Consider the following 19640-nt stretch of genomic DNA (forward strand, 5'->3'; position numbering starts at 1 on the left):
TAGAAGCAGACAATTTTAGGCACAAAACAGATAATTAGCAAAGCAGAATGGAGAGGTTCAAAAAAGGTAGAGATAATAGGTAGAAAGAAAACAAAAAAATTACGTTATCTATAGAGGCCTCTACAAAACATCAGGACATAGAAGAGATAACCATGGTTCATAAGAGTTCTGATAGACCGATCTTTCTCACTGCCTTTTGTTTCAGTTAACATTAAAATATGTAAACCTCAATATAAACTAACCTGTACTAAGAGGCGAGGTTGGGGTAAATGGTCTAAGTGAAAGAATACTGGACTCCCGTAGGGAAACCTTTTAGTCTCAGCTCATCATTGAACAGACAGATGTATGACCCTCCCCCTTCTTTTTTTTTTTTTTTGCTTTTTAGGGCTGCACATGTGGCATGCGGAAGTTCCCAGGTTAAGGGTTGATTGGAGCTGCTGCTGCCGGCCTACACCACAGCCACAGCAACATGGGATCCGAGCCTTGTCTGTGGCCTACACCACAGCTCACAGCAACGCCAGATCACTAACCCACTGAGCAAGGCCAGGGACTGAACCACATCCTCATGGATGCTAGTTGAGTTCTTAACCTGAGCCACAATGGGCACTCCTAGATGTGTGATCTTAAGCAGGTCACATCACCTCTCTAAGCCTTAATTTGTTCACCTGAAAAGGAAAGGATAAGACTAGATAATATTCAAAGTCTCTTTCAGCTTTGACATTCCATAATTCTATAAATGCCAGCTCGTACACGGTAAAGAGAATAATGAATTAACTATAATACACATTGCATGGCTTTGGAGTCCTCAGAAATGGAATCCAGGATTAAGCCAGAGACAAACATTCACAATTCAAGTCTCTCTGGCATGTGTCAGTTTACCTTGCAGTGCAGGGGCTGACTGTGTCTGGGTTTTGGAAAGAGCAGACAGAATGCTCTCTGGGGTGATCTCCACCTTCGAGAGGATATTTGCCAGAGGGTTGTGAGATGTTGTCGTGGCAGGTACAGGTGTTTTCAGGCCACTGGTGAGGTTGCTGGGACTTGTAGGAGTTCCTGGAGACGGTCTTGATGCAGGACTGACACCTGGTGGCAGAAAGATTAACTCAACAAAATGCAATTCAAAATGATCATTCATGACACTTCCCTGTCACTTAATCGGTCTGGTATGTTTAACAGAAATTTTATGACTGTTCCATCTTGTACAAATAAAAAAAAATCTGAAAATCAGATTAAGACATGCTCCCATCTAACTGGAACACCCTTAATTAAATATATTAATTTTTTTCATATGTATTCTTTTGTTTTCAGAGCCCCAATAAAGATTAGAGAACCTATTTTTTTCTCTTAAATGGAAGATACATATCAGAGTTCTGTTGGTGTTCAACAAACACTGATGGCTAATTACGATCAGAGCCACTGTGCTGTATAACTTGGCCAATGCATACTTCTATGTAATAAATAAGTTATTTCCTTTTTTTTTTTTTTTTTTAATCTTTTTTGTCTCTTTAGGGCCGCACGCACAGCATATGTAGGTTCCCAGGCTAGGGGGTCCAATCAGACCGTTGCTGCCGGCCTACGCCACAGCCATAGCCACATGGGATCCGAGCCATATGACTTCAACCTATACCACACCTTTCACCTACACCACAGCTCACAGCAACACCAGATTCCTTAACCCATGGAGCAAGGCCAGGAATAGAACCCGCCACCTCATGGTTCCTAGTCAGATTTGTGTCCACTTGCACCACGATGGGAACTCCAATTTATTTCCTTTTTTGGGAGGGGGGGGGTTGTTCTGTTTTTTGTTTTTTGTGTTTTAAGGCTGCAGCCATGGCATATGGAGGTTCCCAGGCTAAGGGTCAAATCAGAGCTGTAGCTGCTGGCCTGTACCACAGCCACAGCCGCACAGGATCCGAACCATATCTGCGATCTATACCATAGCTCACAGCAACACCGGATCTTTAACCCACCAAGTGAGGCCAGGGATTGAACCTGCATCCTCCTGTATGCTGGTCAGATTTGTTAAACCACTGAGCTACAATGGGAACTCCCAATTTATTTCTTTTTGAAATGGACTTTAAAATGGAGTTATATAGCAACCTTCACATTTTTACATTTTATTTTATTTTATTATTTTTTTTTTTTGGTATTTTTTTTTTCTAGGGCCGCACCCGCGGCATATGGAGGTTCCCAGGCCAGGGGTCAAATCGGAGCTATAGCCATCGGTCTACGCCAGAACAACAGCAACATGGAGTCCAAGCCGTGTCTGTGACCTACACCACAGGTCACAGCAATGATGGATCCTTAACCCACTGAGCAAGGACAGGGATCAAACCTGCAACCTCATGGTTCCTAGTTGGATTCGTTAAGCACTGAGCCACAAGGGGAACTCTACATTTTCACATTTTAAAATACTGGGTGGGTTTTTGGGTTTTTTTGTCTTTTTGTTTTTTTAGGGGCACATCCTCGGCATATGGAGGTTCCTAGGCTAGGGGTCTAATCAGAGCTGTAGATGCCGGGCTATGCCACAGCCACAGCCATGCCAGATCTGAGCCTCATCTGCGACCTACACCACAGCTCACGGCAATGCCAGACCCTTAACCCACTGAGCAAGGCCAGGGATCGAACCCGCAACCTTGTGGTTCCTAGTCAGATTCATTTCCATCACACCATGATGGGAACTCCCAGGTAGGTTTTTAACATAGGAAAAAGGGTATATATCTAAAGAGAAAATAATTTTTCATTTTTAATGATCAAAAATATAATCAGAATTTCACAAAGATAAAATAATTGATAAGCAAATAAAATAAATTTAAGTGTGTCTTAATCAAAGGAATGCAGGTTAAAACAATTTTTTTAAGATTGAATTTGAAAAAGATTAAAATAAAATAGTGTTGAAGAGGTTGAGGCCCAATGGGAACTTTGGCAAATAAAATAGTACCTTTGTTGGAGATAATTTTAGTTATAATATGAAAAAAAGTAAAAACCTACATGCTGTTTTTTTGTCTTCACCTTTTAGAAATAATTATTTATGAAAAAAATTAAATAATTATGACTTTCTTCAAAATAATCAAGATTGGATAAGTCACAGCAGAAACAAGATTGGCCATGTGTTTGTACTATTGAAAACCAGTGATGAGAATGAAAAGGGGGTCTACTTTTGCACACTTTCTTTTCTTTTTAGGTCTGCACCCTCGGCTTACAAAGTTCCCAGGCTAGGGGTCAAATCCAAGCTAAAGGTGCCGGCCTACACCACAGCAACACCAGATCTGAGTCACAGCTATAACCTACACCGCAGCTTGTGGCAACACCAGATCCTTAACCCACTGAGCAAGGCCCAGGATCAAATCTGCATCCTCAGGGATATTAGTCAGGTTTGTTTCTGTTGAGCCACAAAAAGAACTCCAACTTTTATATATTTTCATTAAAATTTCCATTTAAAAACACATTTTATACTTAATCCTTTTAAGGGTTGTGCGTAAAATTCTAGCATCAAGGTTTTTCATTACAGTATTCTTTTTTTTTAAGACTTTCAGTTTAATTTTATTTATTTATTTATTTATTTATTTATTTATTCATTCATTCATTCATATGGAGGTTCCCAGGCTAGGGGTCCAATCGGAGCTGCAGCCACCGGCCTACGCCAGAGCCACAGCAACGCTGGATCCGAGCCGCGTCTGCAACCTACACCACAGCTCACAGCAACGCTGGATCGTTAACCCACTGAGCAAGGGCAGGGACCGAACCCGCCACCTCAAGGTTCCTAGTCGGATTCGTTAACCACTGCGCCACGACGGGAACTCCACAGTATTCTTTCTAACAGTGAAAAACTGGAAACACACTAGATGTTTAATGATAAAAGCTTGGATAAATTATTAAATGCTACATCATTAACTGCTAAATGCTATTAAATGATATAGATGAATATTTTTATTTAATGACTTATAAAAACATTCATGATATGTAGTTAAAAAATTTTAAGTAGCTGATTTCATTTTTTAAATTAATTAATTAATTAGTTTTTTGGCTATGCTCATGGTATGTGGAATCTTGAGCCAGGAACTCTACCCTTGCCACAGCAGTGACAACACTGGATCCTTAACCTGCTAGGCCACCAGGGAACTCCTAAATAGCTGATTTCAAATGTACAGTTGTCCCTCAGTACCCATAGGGGGTTGGTTTCAGGGCAGCCGAATATACCAAAATCTGTAGATGCTCAAGTCCTTTATAAAATGGTGTCATGTTTGCATATAACCTATGCATATTCTTCCATATATTTTAAATCATCTCTAGATTACCTTGCATTAGGTATTTTAAGTAAAGTTATAAATATAATGTAAATGCTATATAAATAGTCGCCAGGGCATGGCAAATCCCAGTTTTGCTTTCTGGAACTTTCTGAAATTTTTTTTCCCTCAAATATTTTCAATCCATGTTTGGATGAATCCACAGATGTGGAATATGCAGATGCAGAACCTGCGAATATGGAAGACCAATTATATATGCAACATACTTTAATTTTTTTTTTTTTTTTTTTTGGTCTTTTCAAGGGTCACATCCGAGGCATATGGAGGTTGCCAGGCTAGAGGTCTATCTGAGCTGTAGCCGCCGGCCTACACCACAGCCACAGCAATGCGGGATTCGAGCCGCGTCTGTGACCTACACAGCAGCTCATGGCAATGCCAGATCCTTAACCCACTAAGCAAGGCCAGGGATTGAACCCACAACCTCATGGTCATGCTTCCTAGTCAGATTCGTTAACCACTGAGCTATGATGGGAACTCCAATGCTTTAACTGTTGAAAGAAAAATTATTACAAACATTTAATCTCCCCAAACACATTAATATATGTATGGAACACTTACAAGGTTAAACAAGAGGTTTCCTTTTGGGTGGCAGAATTATGGGTGTTTTATTCTTTGATTTTCTAACTTGTCTATAATGACCATGTACTAGTTTTATTTTTTAATTTAAAAAATTACTTTTAACTAAAGAACAAAAATAAAAATAAAACCCAGACTGATGGCCCAATTAAAAAGATGGAAATAAGTTTTTATCTTCTTGACTAGGCTTACTCACCAGTATTTTTCATGACTGATGTCAGGCTGCTAAGGATGGAACTGATTTTTGCCAGATCCACATTAGCCAGGTTTGGCAAAGCCAATGCAGGAGTAGGGGAGAGAAGAGAAGTATTCGCAGGCTTTGGAAGAGGTGGGGTTACTGTCATGGTCACAGGCACTGGAGTACATGAAGAGGCCTTTGAGATACTTTCTGTTGGCTTTGTAGGTATGGAAGTAGATACAGCTGACTTCTCCACAGGTTTTTCCTTCCTGTCTTCTACTGTTTAAAAAAAGAAAAGAGATGTTATTGCATCCTAATACTTTCCAGACTCTGCTTCCAATATAAAATAACATATCCCAATATTTCCTAATTTGGGGGTAAAAAGTACTATGCTTTAGAGAAAAATCATTTACTTCATGATTTTTTAAAAAGCCATAGTCTTTATGATTTATGATTCTTTTTATCTTTATAATATCTGCTTAAAATGAATTTCCCAAATGTTTTTTGTTTTTTCTTTTCTTTTTAGGGCCGCACCTGTGGCATATGGTAGTTTCCAGGCTAGAGGTTACACTGGAGTTGCAGCTGCTGGCCTATTCCACAGCCATAATGCCAGATCTGAGCCACATCCGCGATGTACACCACAGCTTGTGGCAACCAGCTTGCGGCAATGCCAGATCCTTCAACGCACTAAGCGAGGCCAGGGATCAAACCCACATTCTCATGGATACTAGTTGGGTTCTTAACCAGCCGAGCCACAATGAGAACTCCTGAATTTCCTAAATGTATCTTTTATCTTTCTTTTTTTTCTGTTTAGAGCAACACCTGTGGCATATGGAAGTTCACAGGCTGGGGTCAAATGGGAGCTGCAGCTGCTGACCTACACCACAGCCACAGCAACACAGGATCCGAGCTATATCTTCGACCTACGCTACTGCTTGTGGCAACACTGGATCCTTACGCCACTGAGCAAGGCCAGGGACCGAACCTGCATCCTCATGGATACAGGTTGGGTTCTTAACCCACTAAGCCACAACAAGAACTCCTGAACTATCTTTGTTTTTTGTCTTTTTAGGGCCACACCCATGGCATAGGGAGGTTCCCAGGTTAGGGGTCAAATCAGAGTTGTAGCAGCTGGTCTATACCACAGCCACAGCAACACGGGATCTGAACCACATCTGCAATCTCCACTACAGCTCACGGCAACGCCCGACCCTTAGCCCACTAAGCGAGGTCAAGGATCGAACCTGCGTCCTCATGGATGCTAGTCAGATTTGTTTCCACTGAACCACGATGGGAACTCCTGAACTATCTTTTAATACATTCCTGTGATAGATTCATTGGTAAGAAAGCAAAACAGATAAGAGCAAGTTGCCTACTAAATACACAGGACATACCAATGATTTTTGACCCATCATCTTCCACATCTGAGAGTTCCATGTCTTCCACATCACGATTATCTGTCGCAGGCTCAGGTGTGGCAGATTTCTCACTCTCCACAGTTGGTGACTGAGATTCCTCACCTCCCATTCCTTGAAAAGGAGACTCAGAACCAGTTGGGGAGGGAGCATCCATGCTTGGAGAAGGGACTGGCGATTCCTCAGGATCAGGAAGGGTTGACTTCAATTGATCCAGCTTTTTCTTTAAATTGTTCACTCGATTAGCAAAAGTTTTATATGCCTAAAGAGAAGAAGAAAAATTTACTCCTCTGAGAAGTATTCAAGAAAATACAATTTTGACTTTGATCGGATTTCCTCGTTATTAATTATATCACTGGTATAAAACAAGAAAATATTATCCATCAGGCATGGAGTAGTTTCCAATCTCTGCTTTTTTGGTCTTTCTGTCTTTTTAGGGCCACACCTGTGGTATAAAGAGGTTCCAAGGCTAGGGGTCCAATTAGAGCTGTAGCTGCCAGTCTATGACAGGGCCACAGCATCGCAGGATCCAAGCCGCATCTGCAGCCTACACCACAGCTCATGGCAACGCCAGATCCTTAACCTACTGAGTGAGGCCAGGGATCGAACATGCATCCTCATGGTTGCCAGTCAGGTCGCTAACTCCTGAGCCACGGACGGGAACTCCCAGTCTCTGCTTTTTATACTCCCTAAGTGAGTATCACCATCCACACAGTTGACCAAGTTAGAAACTTAGAGGTTATCTGTAATTCATCCTCCCATGTGATCTTTTATCTCTTCAACCAACCAATATTTACTGAAAGCCTAAATGTGCTGGCCACTCTTCTAGGTACCAGAGATACAGAAATGCCTAAGACATAAATCAAATCCATAAATAAAATACAGCTTGAGATCAACTACTATTGATTTTTTAAAAAATAAATTTTGGAGGTTTGTGGCGCACCAGAAATGCATCCAACTAGGAACCGCAAGATTGTGGGTTCAATTCCTGGCCTCATTCAGTGGTTAAGGATCCTATGCTGCCGTGAGGTGTGGTGTAGGTTGTAGACGTGGCTCGGATCTGGCATTGCTGTGGCTGTGGCGTAGGCTGGCAGCTACAGCTCTGATTAGATCTCTAGCCTGGGAACTTCCATATGCCGTGGGTACAGCCCTAAAAAAGAAGAGAGAAAAAAAACAGATGAACGATTCAGCAAGGATTTGCCAGTGACAGAACAAAATAAATCCTCTGTGCCAGGGATTGGGGAAAAAAGTTATGTTGCTGTCTGGATAGAACCCACCTTCCTCATTAAGAACTCTGGCAACAGAATGGCTACCAGGACTGAGTTCTGTGATGTCCTCCCAGCTTGACCCCTAGCCTGGGAACTCCTATATGCCACAGGCACAGCCTTAAAACAGAAAAAAACAAAGAGAAAGTTCTGCAAACCCTAAACCAGATGAATATGAAGAAGACCACACCTAAGCAGATTATTGTATAGTTACTGAAAACCAAAGAAAACAGAATATATTAACAGCAGCCAAAATCAGTGCAATAAAAATAATAAACACTAAATGGATACTGACTTTATAAAACTGTAGGATATGTGTGTGTATAATTAAAATATGTAACAATAAAAACATATTAATCCAGACGGTAGATATAGTTCCCCTGATGCTATCTCCAAGGAATCCAAAGTAACAGTAACTATGAAGCTAAAGATCTGAGCAGAGAAGTTCCTGTCACAGTGCAGCAAAAACAAACCCAACTAGGAACCATGAGGTTGTGGGTTGGATCCCTGGCCTCACTCAGTGGGCTGAGGATCCAGCGTTGCCATGGGCTGTGGTGTAGGTCGAAGATACGGCTTGGATCCCGCATTGCTGTGGCTCTGGCACAGGCCAGCAGCTGAAGCTACAATTAGATCCCTAGCCTGGGAACCTCCATATGCTGCAGGTGTGGCCCTAAAAAGACAAAAAGATATGAGCAGAGATTTCAGCAACTGCCCAGTACCAGGCAGAGAATTTAGAGTTTCCATACTGCCAAGTTTGAGGGGCTTAGTAGACACTTTTACTTTCTATTAAAACTCTATAAAGTCCATGGATAAGGAGTAAGGAACATGTCCCAGGACTAAGGGCTATGTCCAAACAAATTCACCCTAACAAAGCCTAAAACCAAGCCTTCACACCACAGCAATCCCCTGATAATTTAACTGACGGCCAGAAAGAAAAACTCAATATTTTTTTTTCCTTTTTCAGTCGCACCCATGGCCTATGGAAGTTTCTGGGCCAGGGATCGTATCTGAGCTACATCTGCAATCTACGCCACAGCTGTGGCAATGCTGGATCCTTAAACCTCAGTCCTGGGACTGGAATCTAACCAGCAATGCCACAGTGACAAGTTAGATCATTAACCCACTGTAGCACAGTGGGAACAAACTCCTAATACTCAACACTTTTTAAAGGAAAATGATACAATTCTGTTTCCACAAGTATCAGCCAAAATATCTTCTATAAAATAAATTCTTAGATATGCAAAGAGCCAGAATATTTATTTATATATATTTATTTTCTTTTCCTTTTTTTGGGCCAAGTCTGTGGCATGTTGAAATTCCTGGGCTAGGGATTCAACTTGCACCACAATAGCACCCAAGCCGCTGCAGTGATGCCAGATCCTTAACTCACTGTGCCACAGGGGAACTATGAGGCAGAATATTTAGACATAATTAAAGTATATACATTCACACACAAATCATCAAAAAGACAGAAGTATACCAGAGTTCCCATCGTGGCTCAATGATTAACAAACATGACTAGCATCCATGAGGACTTGGGTTTGATCCCTGGCCTTGCTCAGTGGATTAAGGATCCAGCATCACGTGAGCTGTGGTGCAGGTCGCAGATATGGCTCAGATCCCACTTGCTGTGGCTGTGGTGTGTGCTAGTGGCTACAGCTCTGAACCTGGGAACCTTCAAATGTTGAAGGTGCAGCCTTAAAAAGACAAAAAAAAAAAAGAAGCATACCTAGAGATGACCCAAATACTGAAATTAACATACAAGGTCGTTAAAACAGTGATTACAAATGTTAGAGAATTTTTAGGAAATTATAAGAATGGATGAATAGATGGGAAATATCAACAGAAGAGAGGTGCCCTAAGAAAAAATCAAATGAAAATTCTAGGAGTTCCCATCTTGGTACAGCGAAAACGAATTCAACTAGGAACCACGGGGTTGCGGGTTTGATCCCTGACCTCGCTCAGTGGGTCGAGGATCCAGTGTTGCCATGAGCTGTGGTGTAGGTTGCAGACACGGCTTGGATGTGGTGTTGCTGAAGCTCTGGTGTAGGTTGGCAGCAACAGTTCCAATTAGACCCCTAGCCTGGGAACCTCCATGTGCTGTGGGTGAGGCCCTAAAAAAAAGACAAAAAAAAAAAAAAGAAAATTCTAGAACTGAAAAATACAGATTGGGCTCACTAGAACAATGAATACTTGAATTTGAAGGCAGATAAATATAAAGTATCCCAAAATTAGGCCAGAGAGGGGAAAAAAAAAAAAAAAAGAACAAAATAGCAGAAATCTAAGAACACATGGGACATACACCTGGAACCCCAGAAGAAAATAAAGAATGAAAGAGAAGAAATATTTTAAAAGATAATAGTTGAACCAGTTCCAAAATTGATGAACAATATAAAACTGGAGATCCAAAAGGCTCAGTGAACCCTAAGTAGGATAACTACAAAGAAGAAATCTAGGCACAGTTGCCTTCTCATTACAGAAAGGAAAGACAGGTATAGAAGCATTCTTAGGTAATGAAAGAAAAAAAAAATTCAGTTTTTCCACTTAATACCTTTTTTTTTTTTTTTTTTTTGTCTTTTGTCTTTTTGTCTTTTGTTGCTGTTGTTGCTATTTCTTGGGCCGCTCCCGCGGCATATGGAGGTTCCCAGGCTAGGGGTCGAATCGGAGCTATAGCCACCAGCCTATGCCAGAGCCGCCACCGGCCTATGCCAGAGCCACAGCAACGCGGGATCCGAGCCACGTCTGCAACCTACACCACAGCTCACGGCAACGCTGGATCGTTAACCCACTGAGCAGGGGCAGGGACCGAACCCGCAACCTCATGGTTCCTAGTAGGATTCGTTAACCACTGCGCCACGACGGGAACTCCTCCACTTAATATCTTTAAAGTTTATTGACTGTTCTAAAATAAATAAATAAAGATTATACTATATAAAATATACATAAGTCAAATAGTTAACAATAGCATAAAGACCTGGGGAAAGGGAATCCTATTACTGTTAAGGTTCTCACATTATATATAAGATAAAATGGAAGCTAAAAATTAATTAACTAATTAAAAAGGCGGGGCAGAAAAGGAGTAACAAAGAAACAAAGGACGCAGGACAAACAGAAAACAAGTATCGAGATGGTAGACTTAGAAAGTTCCATGGTGGCCTAGCAATTAAGGACCTGCCGTTGTCACAGCTGTGGCTTGGGTCACTACTATGGCACAGGTTCGATCTGTGGCCTTGGAATTTCCGTACGCAGCAAGTATGGCCAAGAAAAAAAAAAGCTAGACTTAAGGCATATCAATAAATGGAATAAACATTCCAATTAAAAGGTAAAGACTGGAGGTCCCAAATCCGACTAGTATCCATGAGGATGCCGGTTCAATCCCTGGCCTCACTCAGTAGATTAAGGATACAGCATTAACATAAACTGTAGTGTAGGGAGCAGACGTGGCTTAGATCTGGCATTGCTATGGCCATGGCTAGGCCAGCAGCTGCAGCTTTGATTCAACCCCTAGCCTTGGAACTCCCATGGCCATAGGTGTACCCCTAAAATAAAATAAGTTAATTAACTATGATTTAAAAAAAAGAAATTAGGTAAAAAAATAACACAGAAGAAAGAACATCTCCCAGTATATCGCACATAAGAGTAAGGTGTGTTTTGAAAATTTTTTGCTCTATGTGCACACACATGTGTATGTAGTTCTCAGTTTCCACATAAAATCTTTCTTTCATGTGGATTGTGGTCAAAATCTTTTTCTTTTGGCCTGGCCTGTGGCATGCAGAAGTTCCTGGGCCAGGGACTGACCCAAGTCACAGCAGTCACTGTGCTGTGACCCAAGCCACAGCACTGACAACACAGAATCCTTACCCTCCGAGCCACCAGGGAATTCCTGTGAACAGAATCTTTTTGAAAATATTGCTTAAAGATTTAAGTGTTTTCACATAAGTCAACCTGGATTATTTCAATAATCTCTTAGCTTATCTCCCTGCCTAATATTCTTCTATTCTCCATTCTGCTACCCCCTTTTTTTTGGCCACACCCCTGGCATGTGTAAGTACTGAGGCCAGGGATCAAACCTGAGCCACATCAGGGACAATGCCGGGTCCTTAACCTGCTGAGCCACCAGGGAACTCCCATTCTGCCATCTTGATTAGAAATGTAAACCTGATTACATCATTAGCAAAATTAAAATCCTACAACTGCTTCCCACTGTTTTCAGGGTAAAATTCAAAGACCTTAAATAAATACAGGCCTTTTAGGACCATATTCCTGACTCCATCACCAGTTTTTTGTTTTTTGTTTTGCCATTTCTTGGGCCGCTCCCGCGGCATATGGAGGTTCCCAGGCTAGGGGTTGAATCGGAGCTGTAACCACCAGCTTATGCCAGGGCCACAGCAACGATGGATCCGAGCCACGTCTGCAACCTACACCACAGCTCACGGCAATGCCGGATCCTTAGCCCACTGAGAAAAGCCAGGGATCGAACCCGCAACCTTATGGTTCCCTGTCGGATTCGTTAACCACTGAGCCACGACGGGAACTCCCATCACCAGTTTTTATTCTTGTTTTTGTTGTCTGTTTTTGGCCACACCCAAGGCAGGCAGAAGTTCCTGGGCCAGGGATCAAACCCGAGCCATGGCTGCAGGCTGCACCACAGCTACAATGACTCCAGATCTTTAACCTGCTGTGCCACAAGGGAACTTCCACTCTCCCGTTTTATTTATCACTTCCTCATACATGCCCAGCTATAAGAAACTACTTTCAGGTCTATCAGTTTTGCCATGCTCTCTCATGTCTGAATGCCTTTGAAAATGCTCTTCAAAGAACATGGACTTTCATTTAGCAAATTACTGCAACTTCAGAGTTTAGCTCCTTTGAGAAAAATTTTCTCCGTATTTTCCATCTCCACTCCTAAACTGACTAAAGCACTTATTCGATCTGTTCTCCTAGCACCCTAGAGTTCAGTGCAACTATGTGTGCTCAATAAATGCTTCCTGAACAAACTTCTCCCAGCCATTTGCCAAGCATCCTTCAAAGCAGACTAAATTATTTTACATAATTTCATAAATAATATAAGATGACTGATGGCTCACCACTCAAAAATTATAAAATGGTCTTTTGGGTCAAAATGACAAACTGACTACTCCTGTTCAGTGTCTTTCCCTCCTGAGCCTCCTATAAAATGAACAGTAAAGGAACACAAAGGTATAAACCAATAATAAGAAACATACTGGAGAAAAAGGTTTTTATAAAATTTTAGATGACAGAGCATAGATGTAAGAGTAGAAGTGATGAGGCAAGGCAGAGAAAAACAAGGTTATGAATATGCACCAAGGGAGTTATACTCAGAAAAGGAATTGATCTGTCTTGCAGAATTCCTGAGAAGTTTTTTTTTTTTTAACTATAATTGATTTACAATGTTGTGCCAATTTCTGCTATAAAGCAAAGTGACTCAGTTATACATGTATATTCCAAGAGACTAGATAAAGTTTCCTGTGCTATACAGTAGGGCCTTGTTGTTTATGCATTCTAAACATAATAGTTTGCATCTATTAACCCCCAAATCCCAGTCATCCCACCCCCCCTCCTCCCCCTTGGCAACCACAAGTCTGTTCTCTATGCCTGTGAGTCTGTTTCTGTTTTGTAGACAAGTTCATTTTAGACTCCACATATAAGTGACATCATTTGGTATTTATCTTTCTCTTTCTGACTTACTTCACTTAGTACTGAGAATCTCTAGTTGTATTCATGTTGCTGCAAAACAACACTATTTCATTCTCTTCTATGGCTGAGTAATATTCCACTGCATATAGGTACCACATTTTCTTCATCCATTCATATGTCAATGGGTGCTGAGGTTGTTTCCATGTCTTAGCTATTGTGAATAGTGCTGTAATGGACATAGTGATGCATGTGACTTTTTGAATTGTACTTCTGTCCAGACATATGCCAAGGAGAGAAACTGCTGGATCATATGGTAATTGGTTTTTTTTTTTTTTTTTTGGTCTTTTTAGGGCCCCACCGCAACATATGGAGATTCCCAGGCTAGGGGTCAAATCATAGAGCTGTAGCCGCTGGCCTATGCCACAGCCACAGCAACACCAGATTCGAGCTGAATCTGCGACCTACACCACAGCTCATGGCAACGCCAGATCCTTAACCCACAGAGCAAGGCCAGGGACCGAACCTGCGTCCTCATGGAGATGCTAGTCAGATTCGTTTCCGCTGAGCCACAATGGGAACTCCTGGTAATTCTATTTTTAGTTTTCTGAGGAACTGCCATACTGTTTTCCACAGTGGTTCTAACAATTTACATTCCCACCAACAGTGTAGGAGGATTCCCTTTTCTCTACATCCTCTCCAGTATTTGTTAACTTTGTAATGATGGCCATTTTGACAGGTGTGAGGTGGTACCTCATTATTTTTTGTTGTTGTTGTTGTTGTCTTTTTTTTTTTGGTCTTTTTGTCTTTATAGGGCCATACCAGTGGCATATAGAGGTTCCCAGGCTAGGGGTCTAATCAGAGCTGTTGCTGCTGGCCTACACCAGAGCCACAGCAACACAGGATCCGAGCCACGTCTGCAACCTACACCTCAGCTCACAGCAATTCTGGATCCTCACCCCACTGAGCAAGGCCAGGGATTGAACCTGCAACCTCATGTTCCTAGTTGGATTCATTTCTGCTGCTCCATGACAGGAACACCTGCTGTTGCTTTTTAGGGCTGTACCCGCAGCATATGGAAGTTGCCAGGCTATTAGTTGAATTGCAGCCACAGCAACACCAGATCCAAGCCGAGTCTGCAACCTATACCATTGTTCATGGCAATGCCAGATCCTTAACCCACTGAGCAAGGCCAGGAATCAAACCCACAACCTCATGGTTACTAGTCAGATTAGTTTTTGCTGTGCCACAATGGGAAATCCCTCATTGGAGTTTTGATTTGGGTCTAATTACTTAGCCATGCTAAGCATCTTACATGCCTACTAGCTTTCTATATGTCTTTTCTTGAGGATATGTCTAGGTCTTCTGCCCATTTTTCAATCGGATTGTTGGGTTTTTTTTTAATTGGTGAACTGCACGAGTTGTTTATGTATTTTGGAGATTAAGCCCAAATAGGTAATATCTTTTGCTAATATTTTCTCCTATTCTGTAGGTTGTCTGTTTTTAATGGTTTCCTTTGCTGTGCAAAAGCTTATACGTTTAATTATGTCCCATTTGTTTATTTTTGGTTTTGTTTTTGTTGGATTTCCCTCAGCATGTGGAAGTTCCTGGGCCAGGGATCGAACCTGTGTCAAAGCAGTGACTCAAGCCACTGCAGTGACAACGCTGGATCCTTAATCCACTGTGCCACAAGAGAACTCCCAGTTTATTTTTATTTTCATTTCTATTGCCTTGAGAGAATGACCTAAGAAAACATTTGTATGATTTATGTCAGAGAATGCTTTTGCCTATGTTCTCTTCTAGTTTTACAGTGTCATGTCTTATGTTTAAGTCTTTAAGGCATTTTGAGTTTATTTTTGTGCATGGTGTGAAGGTGTCTTCTAATTTCACCGATTTACATGGAGCTGTCCAATTTTCCCAGCAGTACTTGCTGAAGAGACTGTTTTTTTCCCATTTTGTATTCTTGACTCCTAAGAAGTTTTTTTTATTTTTTATTTTTGTCTTTTTCCTATTTCTTTGGGCCGCTTCTGTGGCATATGGAGATTCCCAGGCTAGGGGTCTAATCGGAGCTGTAGCCACCGGCCTACGCCAGAGCCACAGCAACGCGGGATCCGAGCCGCTTCTGCAACCTACACCACAGCTCACGGCAACGCCGGATCGTTAACCCACTGAGCAAGGGCAGGGATCGAACCCGCAACCTCATGGTTCCTAGTCGGATTCGTTAACCACTGCGCCACCACGGCAACTCCCTAAGAAGTTTTGATGTAGGAAATGATAAGTATAAAAAATGAAGTGAGGAGTTCCCATGTGGAAAAGTGGAAATGAATCCGACTAGTATCCATGAGGATATGGGTATGATCCGTGGCCTTGCTCAGTGGGTCGGGGATCTGGCCTTGCTGTGAGCTGTGGTGTAGGCTGCAGTCATGGCTCGGATCTCACATGCTGTGGCGGTGGTGTAGGATGGCAGCTGTAGCTTTGATTTGACTCCTACTCTGGGAACTTTCATATGCCACTAGTGTGTCCCTAAAAAAAAAAGAAAAGAAAAAAGTGAAGTGGGGTTGAAATCAGAAATTAAAAGGGCAAATACCAAACACTCAATATCATCTCCTCTGCAATCTTCACACCTGACTATGTCCCAGGCAAAAAAATATGAGTTATTCTCTAAAGAGTTATAACATCTGGCAAAAAGACCTACAGATGGCCTTCTGACATCTAGGGTTCCTGCAGCCCCAATTTAACAACTAGCTCCTTACCTATATAGATTTTACTATTATCCATTCTTGGGTTAAACTCAAAGGTATATAATCCCTATCTATGTACAGAGAGCCACTTGATCCATTTTTTTCATAGCTCATTCTTAAATACGAATGGACAAAGAAATATTATCTGACTTTTGGTGGTTAAGGATCTGGCGTTGCTGTGAGTTGTGCTGTAGGTCACAGATGCAGCTTGGATCCTGCGTTGCTGTGGCTCTGGCGTAGGCCAGCAGCTGTAGCTCCACTGGACCTCTAGCCTGGGAACCTCCATATGCGGCAGGTGAGACCCTTAAAAAACAAAAAGACAAAAACAAACAAAAAAAAATTATTCCAGAATGAAAGACTACCAATCTTTAGACTGAAAAAGCCCTCCAGGTAAACCCATAATGAATGCAAAACACATGGCATATTCACATGTACCTACATCATTGTAAAAATTTCAGAATATCACATAAAATGTCTCTAAATGTTTCCAGATGGGAAAAAATAGTCACCTACGAAGATCTTGCAAAGACTTCATATTAACCTTACTAATGACAATGGAGTGACGCTTCTAAGCTGTAAGGGAAAATGACTTCCAACCAGCCATATAGCACAAATGTGAAAAAGGAATAAAGACACTTTAAAATATAAGGACTCGGAGCTCCTGTCTTGGCGCAGTGGAAACAAATCCGACTAGGAACCATGAGGTTGTGGATTTGATCCTTGGCCTCTCTCAGTGGGTTAAGGATCTGGCATTGCCGTGAGCTGTGGTGTAGGTTGCAGATGCGGCTCGGATCCCGCGCTGCTGTGGCTGTGGTGTAGGCCGGCGGCTACAGCTCCGATTCAACCCGTAGCCTGGGAACCTCCATATGCCACGAGAGCGGCCCTAGAAAAGGCAAAAAGACAAAAAAAAAAAAGAATAGTCTTAGCATGAGATCTAGAAACCTAAAACTAGAGCAGGTAGAGGGGTCTCTGGAGGAAAAAGTGGATTCAGAATATCTGATGTGATAGAGAATCTAGAGATAGAACAAAAACAAAGGCTAGAAGGCTGTTTGCCTTGTTTTGTTTAAGCTGCCAGAAAGAAAACAAACCAAAAAAACCCCTCTAATATAACCACGGTTATGATAAGACCTTGCAGTGAACAACATTCACAAAGTTATAATGTAAGCTTTGCATATTACTTTTCAGCCTTTAGAGCAAGGAAGACAATTGCAGAATGGAATGTAAATATCAATCCTGACAATGTAAAATTATAGTTTACTAAAGTTGGTATATTGACGAGACAGGTGAAAACTAATGGGAAATGCAAAGAGACTGGATCAAGTTTACATGATTGTGTTATACCCTTTTCACATCAAGGAATGGAGAACTGTTGACACGAAGGCCTCACCTGCCTCTCTCACCTGTCTGTCTGGCTGGCAGGGAAGGAAAAGAACTTTCATGTTGGTGAAGGAAGAAGCTGGGTGGGAAGACAGTGAAATCTAGAGAGAAAGCAAGCTGGTCCAAGGTGTCCTGAGGGCTATAAAATGCAGTTTTAATCAGAGTGCCATTTTCTTTTAGTTAAAATGATTTTTTAAGTATGGAATGAACGATTTTTTTTTCATAGGGCCACACCTGCAGTACAGGCGTCAAATCAAGAGCCACAGCTGCTAGTCTACACCACAGCTACAGCAATGAAAGATGCAAGCCGTGTCTGCGATCTATGCTGCAGCTCACAGCAACGCCAGATCCTTAATCCACTGAGCGGGACCAAGGATTGAACCTGTGTTCTAATGGATAATAGTCAGGTTCATTACCGCTGAGCTACAACAGGAAATCCTAGAATGCACAATTTTTTAATATGCAAATGAAAAGTTTTAAAACCTAAAAAGAAAGAAAGAAAGAAAGAAAGAAAGAAAGAAAGAAAGAAAGAAAAGGGAAAGAATAAGGATGTTAATATTTTGATTTTACTAAGTAGGGCGTCCAGAGTTAGTGTTCAAAAAACAGTAAATTTACTACTCCAATTTACAAAGGTAATCAACAGATTTTAAAGTTATATATTGAAATTGGGAGAAGGGGAAGGCAGGTAAGCTAAATCCTCATCTGTCACACCAAGAAGTCAATAGATATTTCTTAAATAGAATAAATTTTAAAAGAATGAGAACATTATTCATAAATAAGAAGGCAAATGCCAAAAAAAAAAAAAAAAAAAAAAAGCTAAATGAGAAGTGGGACTGACTGGTGGGATCTAAAACACTATATATACTTTTATAATCATATGTAGGAATCTGACTAGTATCCATGAGGATGCAGGTCCGATCCTTGGCCTGGCTCACTGGGTTAAGGATCTGGTGTTGCCATGAGCTGTGATGTATGTAGGTTGCAGATGGAACTTGGATCCCTTGTTGCTGTGGCTGTAGCGTAGGCCAAGGGCTACAGTTTCAATTTGACCTCTAGCCTGGGAACCTCCATATGCCTCAGGTGTGGCCCTAAAAAGACAAAAATAAATAAATAAATAAATAATAAAGGACAAAACAGTTTTTTTCAGAGGCCATGAGGCAAATGTCCAATTATCAATCCCTCTTCCAGTGAAGGCAGGGAAAATCAGGGTTCTTAATTCAGATGATGAAATTCAGTAGCAATGTTTCCATTCTAGTTTTCTGGGTATTTATAAAAAGTATACATATTGACCAATTTTATATTCTGTAGCTGTAACCTGGCACACTCCCTCTGAACCACTAAGACAAAAGGCTTTAGGAAAGCTTAATGGTCAGGGTATTCATGAGCTTTAGCATGAGAAAGCACTAGGGCTTAATTTAATTTTTTTATTTTTTGGCTGAGCCCAAGGCATGTAGAAGTTTCCAGGCCAGGGATCGAATTAGTGCCACAGCAGCAACGCAAGCTGCTGCAATGACAATGCTGGATCCTGAACTTGCTACACCACAAAGGAACTCCACCTAGGCCTTAATTTAGACGCCTCCACATGCTACTATATTATTATCTTGCACAAGTAACTTCAAACCTAACTTTTCTATCTGTGAACCTGATAATAATGCTTATCCTTACAGAGTTAGATAACACAATCACAGATACGCAATAAGCAATTGATGTAAGACAGCTTTAATCACTACTTACATTGGCCACCACTTTTACTTCTTTGTACTGTGCTTCATAGAAAATTCCAGCATTTTCCAGTGCTTCTGTTAGTGAGGGCCCATTTTTAACCTGCTTATCTAGTCCATTCACAAACTCCTCCAGCTTGGCACTTGCCTCTTCGAATTCTTTGGAGAACTTCTTCCCACCTGTCTTATCTAAAATAAGAGGAAGTACTCATTTTAGGATAAAACAGAAAAAGTAAAAACTTAATCTTTTGAAGAAAACCCTTCTCTAGATAATCTTTTATCCCCCCCCGCCGCCCCCCCATTTTTGGCCGTCCAGTGGCATATGGGGTTCCTGGGCCAGGAATCAGATCCAAGCCACAGTCTGGACCTAAGCCACAGCTGCCGCAACACCGGATCCTTTAACCCACT

The 19640-nt window shown here is 41.5% G+C and overlaps 1 protein-coding gene and 1 long non-coding RNA gene across 20 annotated transcripts in view; one reads left to right on the forward strand and one right to left on the reverse strand.

Moving 5' to 3' along the window:
• The window catches only part of RPRD2 (regulation of nuclear pre-mRNA domain containing 2), a 96947-nt gene that overhangs the window by 13335 nt on the left and 63972 nt on the right, over positions 1–19640 (reverse strand). For 10 of the 19 annotated variants that reach the window (XM_085022925.1, XM_085022931.1, XM_013988089.3 and 7 more), the window contains 4 exons: positions 19246–19421; positions 6453–6735; positions 5077–5337; positions 880–1080 (listed from right to left, as the gene is read on the reverse strand). In XM_085022925.1, the coding sequence (XP_084879051.1) occupies positions 880–1080; positions 5077–5337; positions 6453–6735; positions 19246–19421 (921 nt within the window). The remainder of the gene's footprint in view (positions 1–879; positions 1081–5076; positions 5338–6452; positions 6736–19245; positions 19422–19640) is intronic. The other 9 variants (XM_085022929.1, XM_085022926.1, XM_085022930.1 and 6 more) reach the window with 1 other exon arrangement.
• On the forward strand, positions 7570–19245 carry LOC146404086 (uncharacterized). Its single transcript, XR_014844251.1, has 3 exons — positions 7570–9222; positions 14006–14230; positions 17022–19245. It is a non-coding gene; the product is annotated as an uncharacterized LOC146404086 (long non-coding RNA).

The sequence above is a fragment of the Sus scrofa genome, chromosome 4, assembly GCF_054392235.1.
Source record: "Sus scrofa isolate SSC_HxYL_T2T_F1_AM1 chromosome 4, Sscrofa_HxYL_maternal_Yorkshire_Landrace_v2.0, whole genome shotgun sequence".
NCBI lineage: Eukaryota > Metazoa > Chordata > Mammalia > Artiodactyla > Suidae > Sus > Sus scrofa.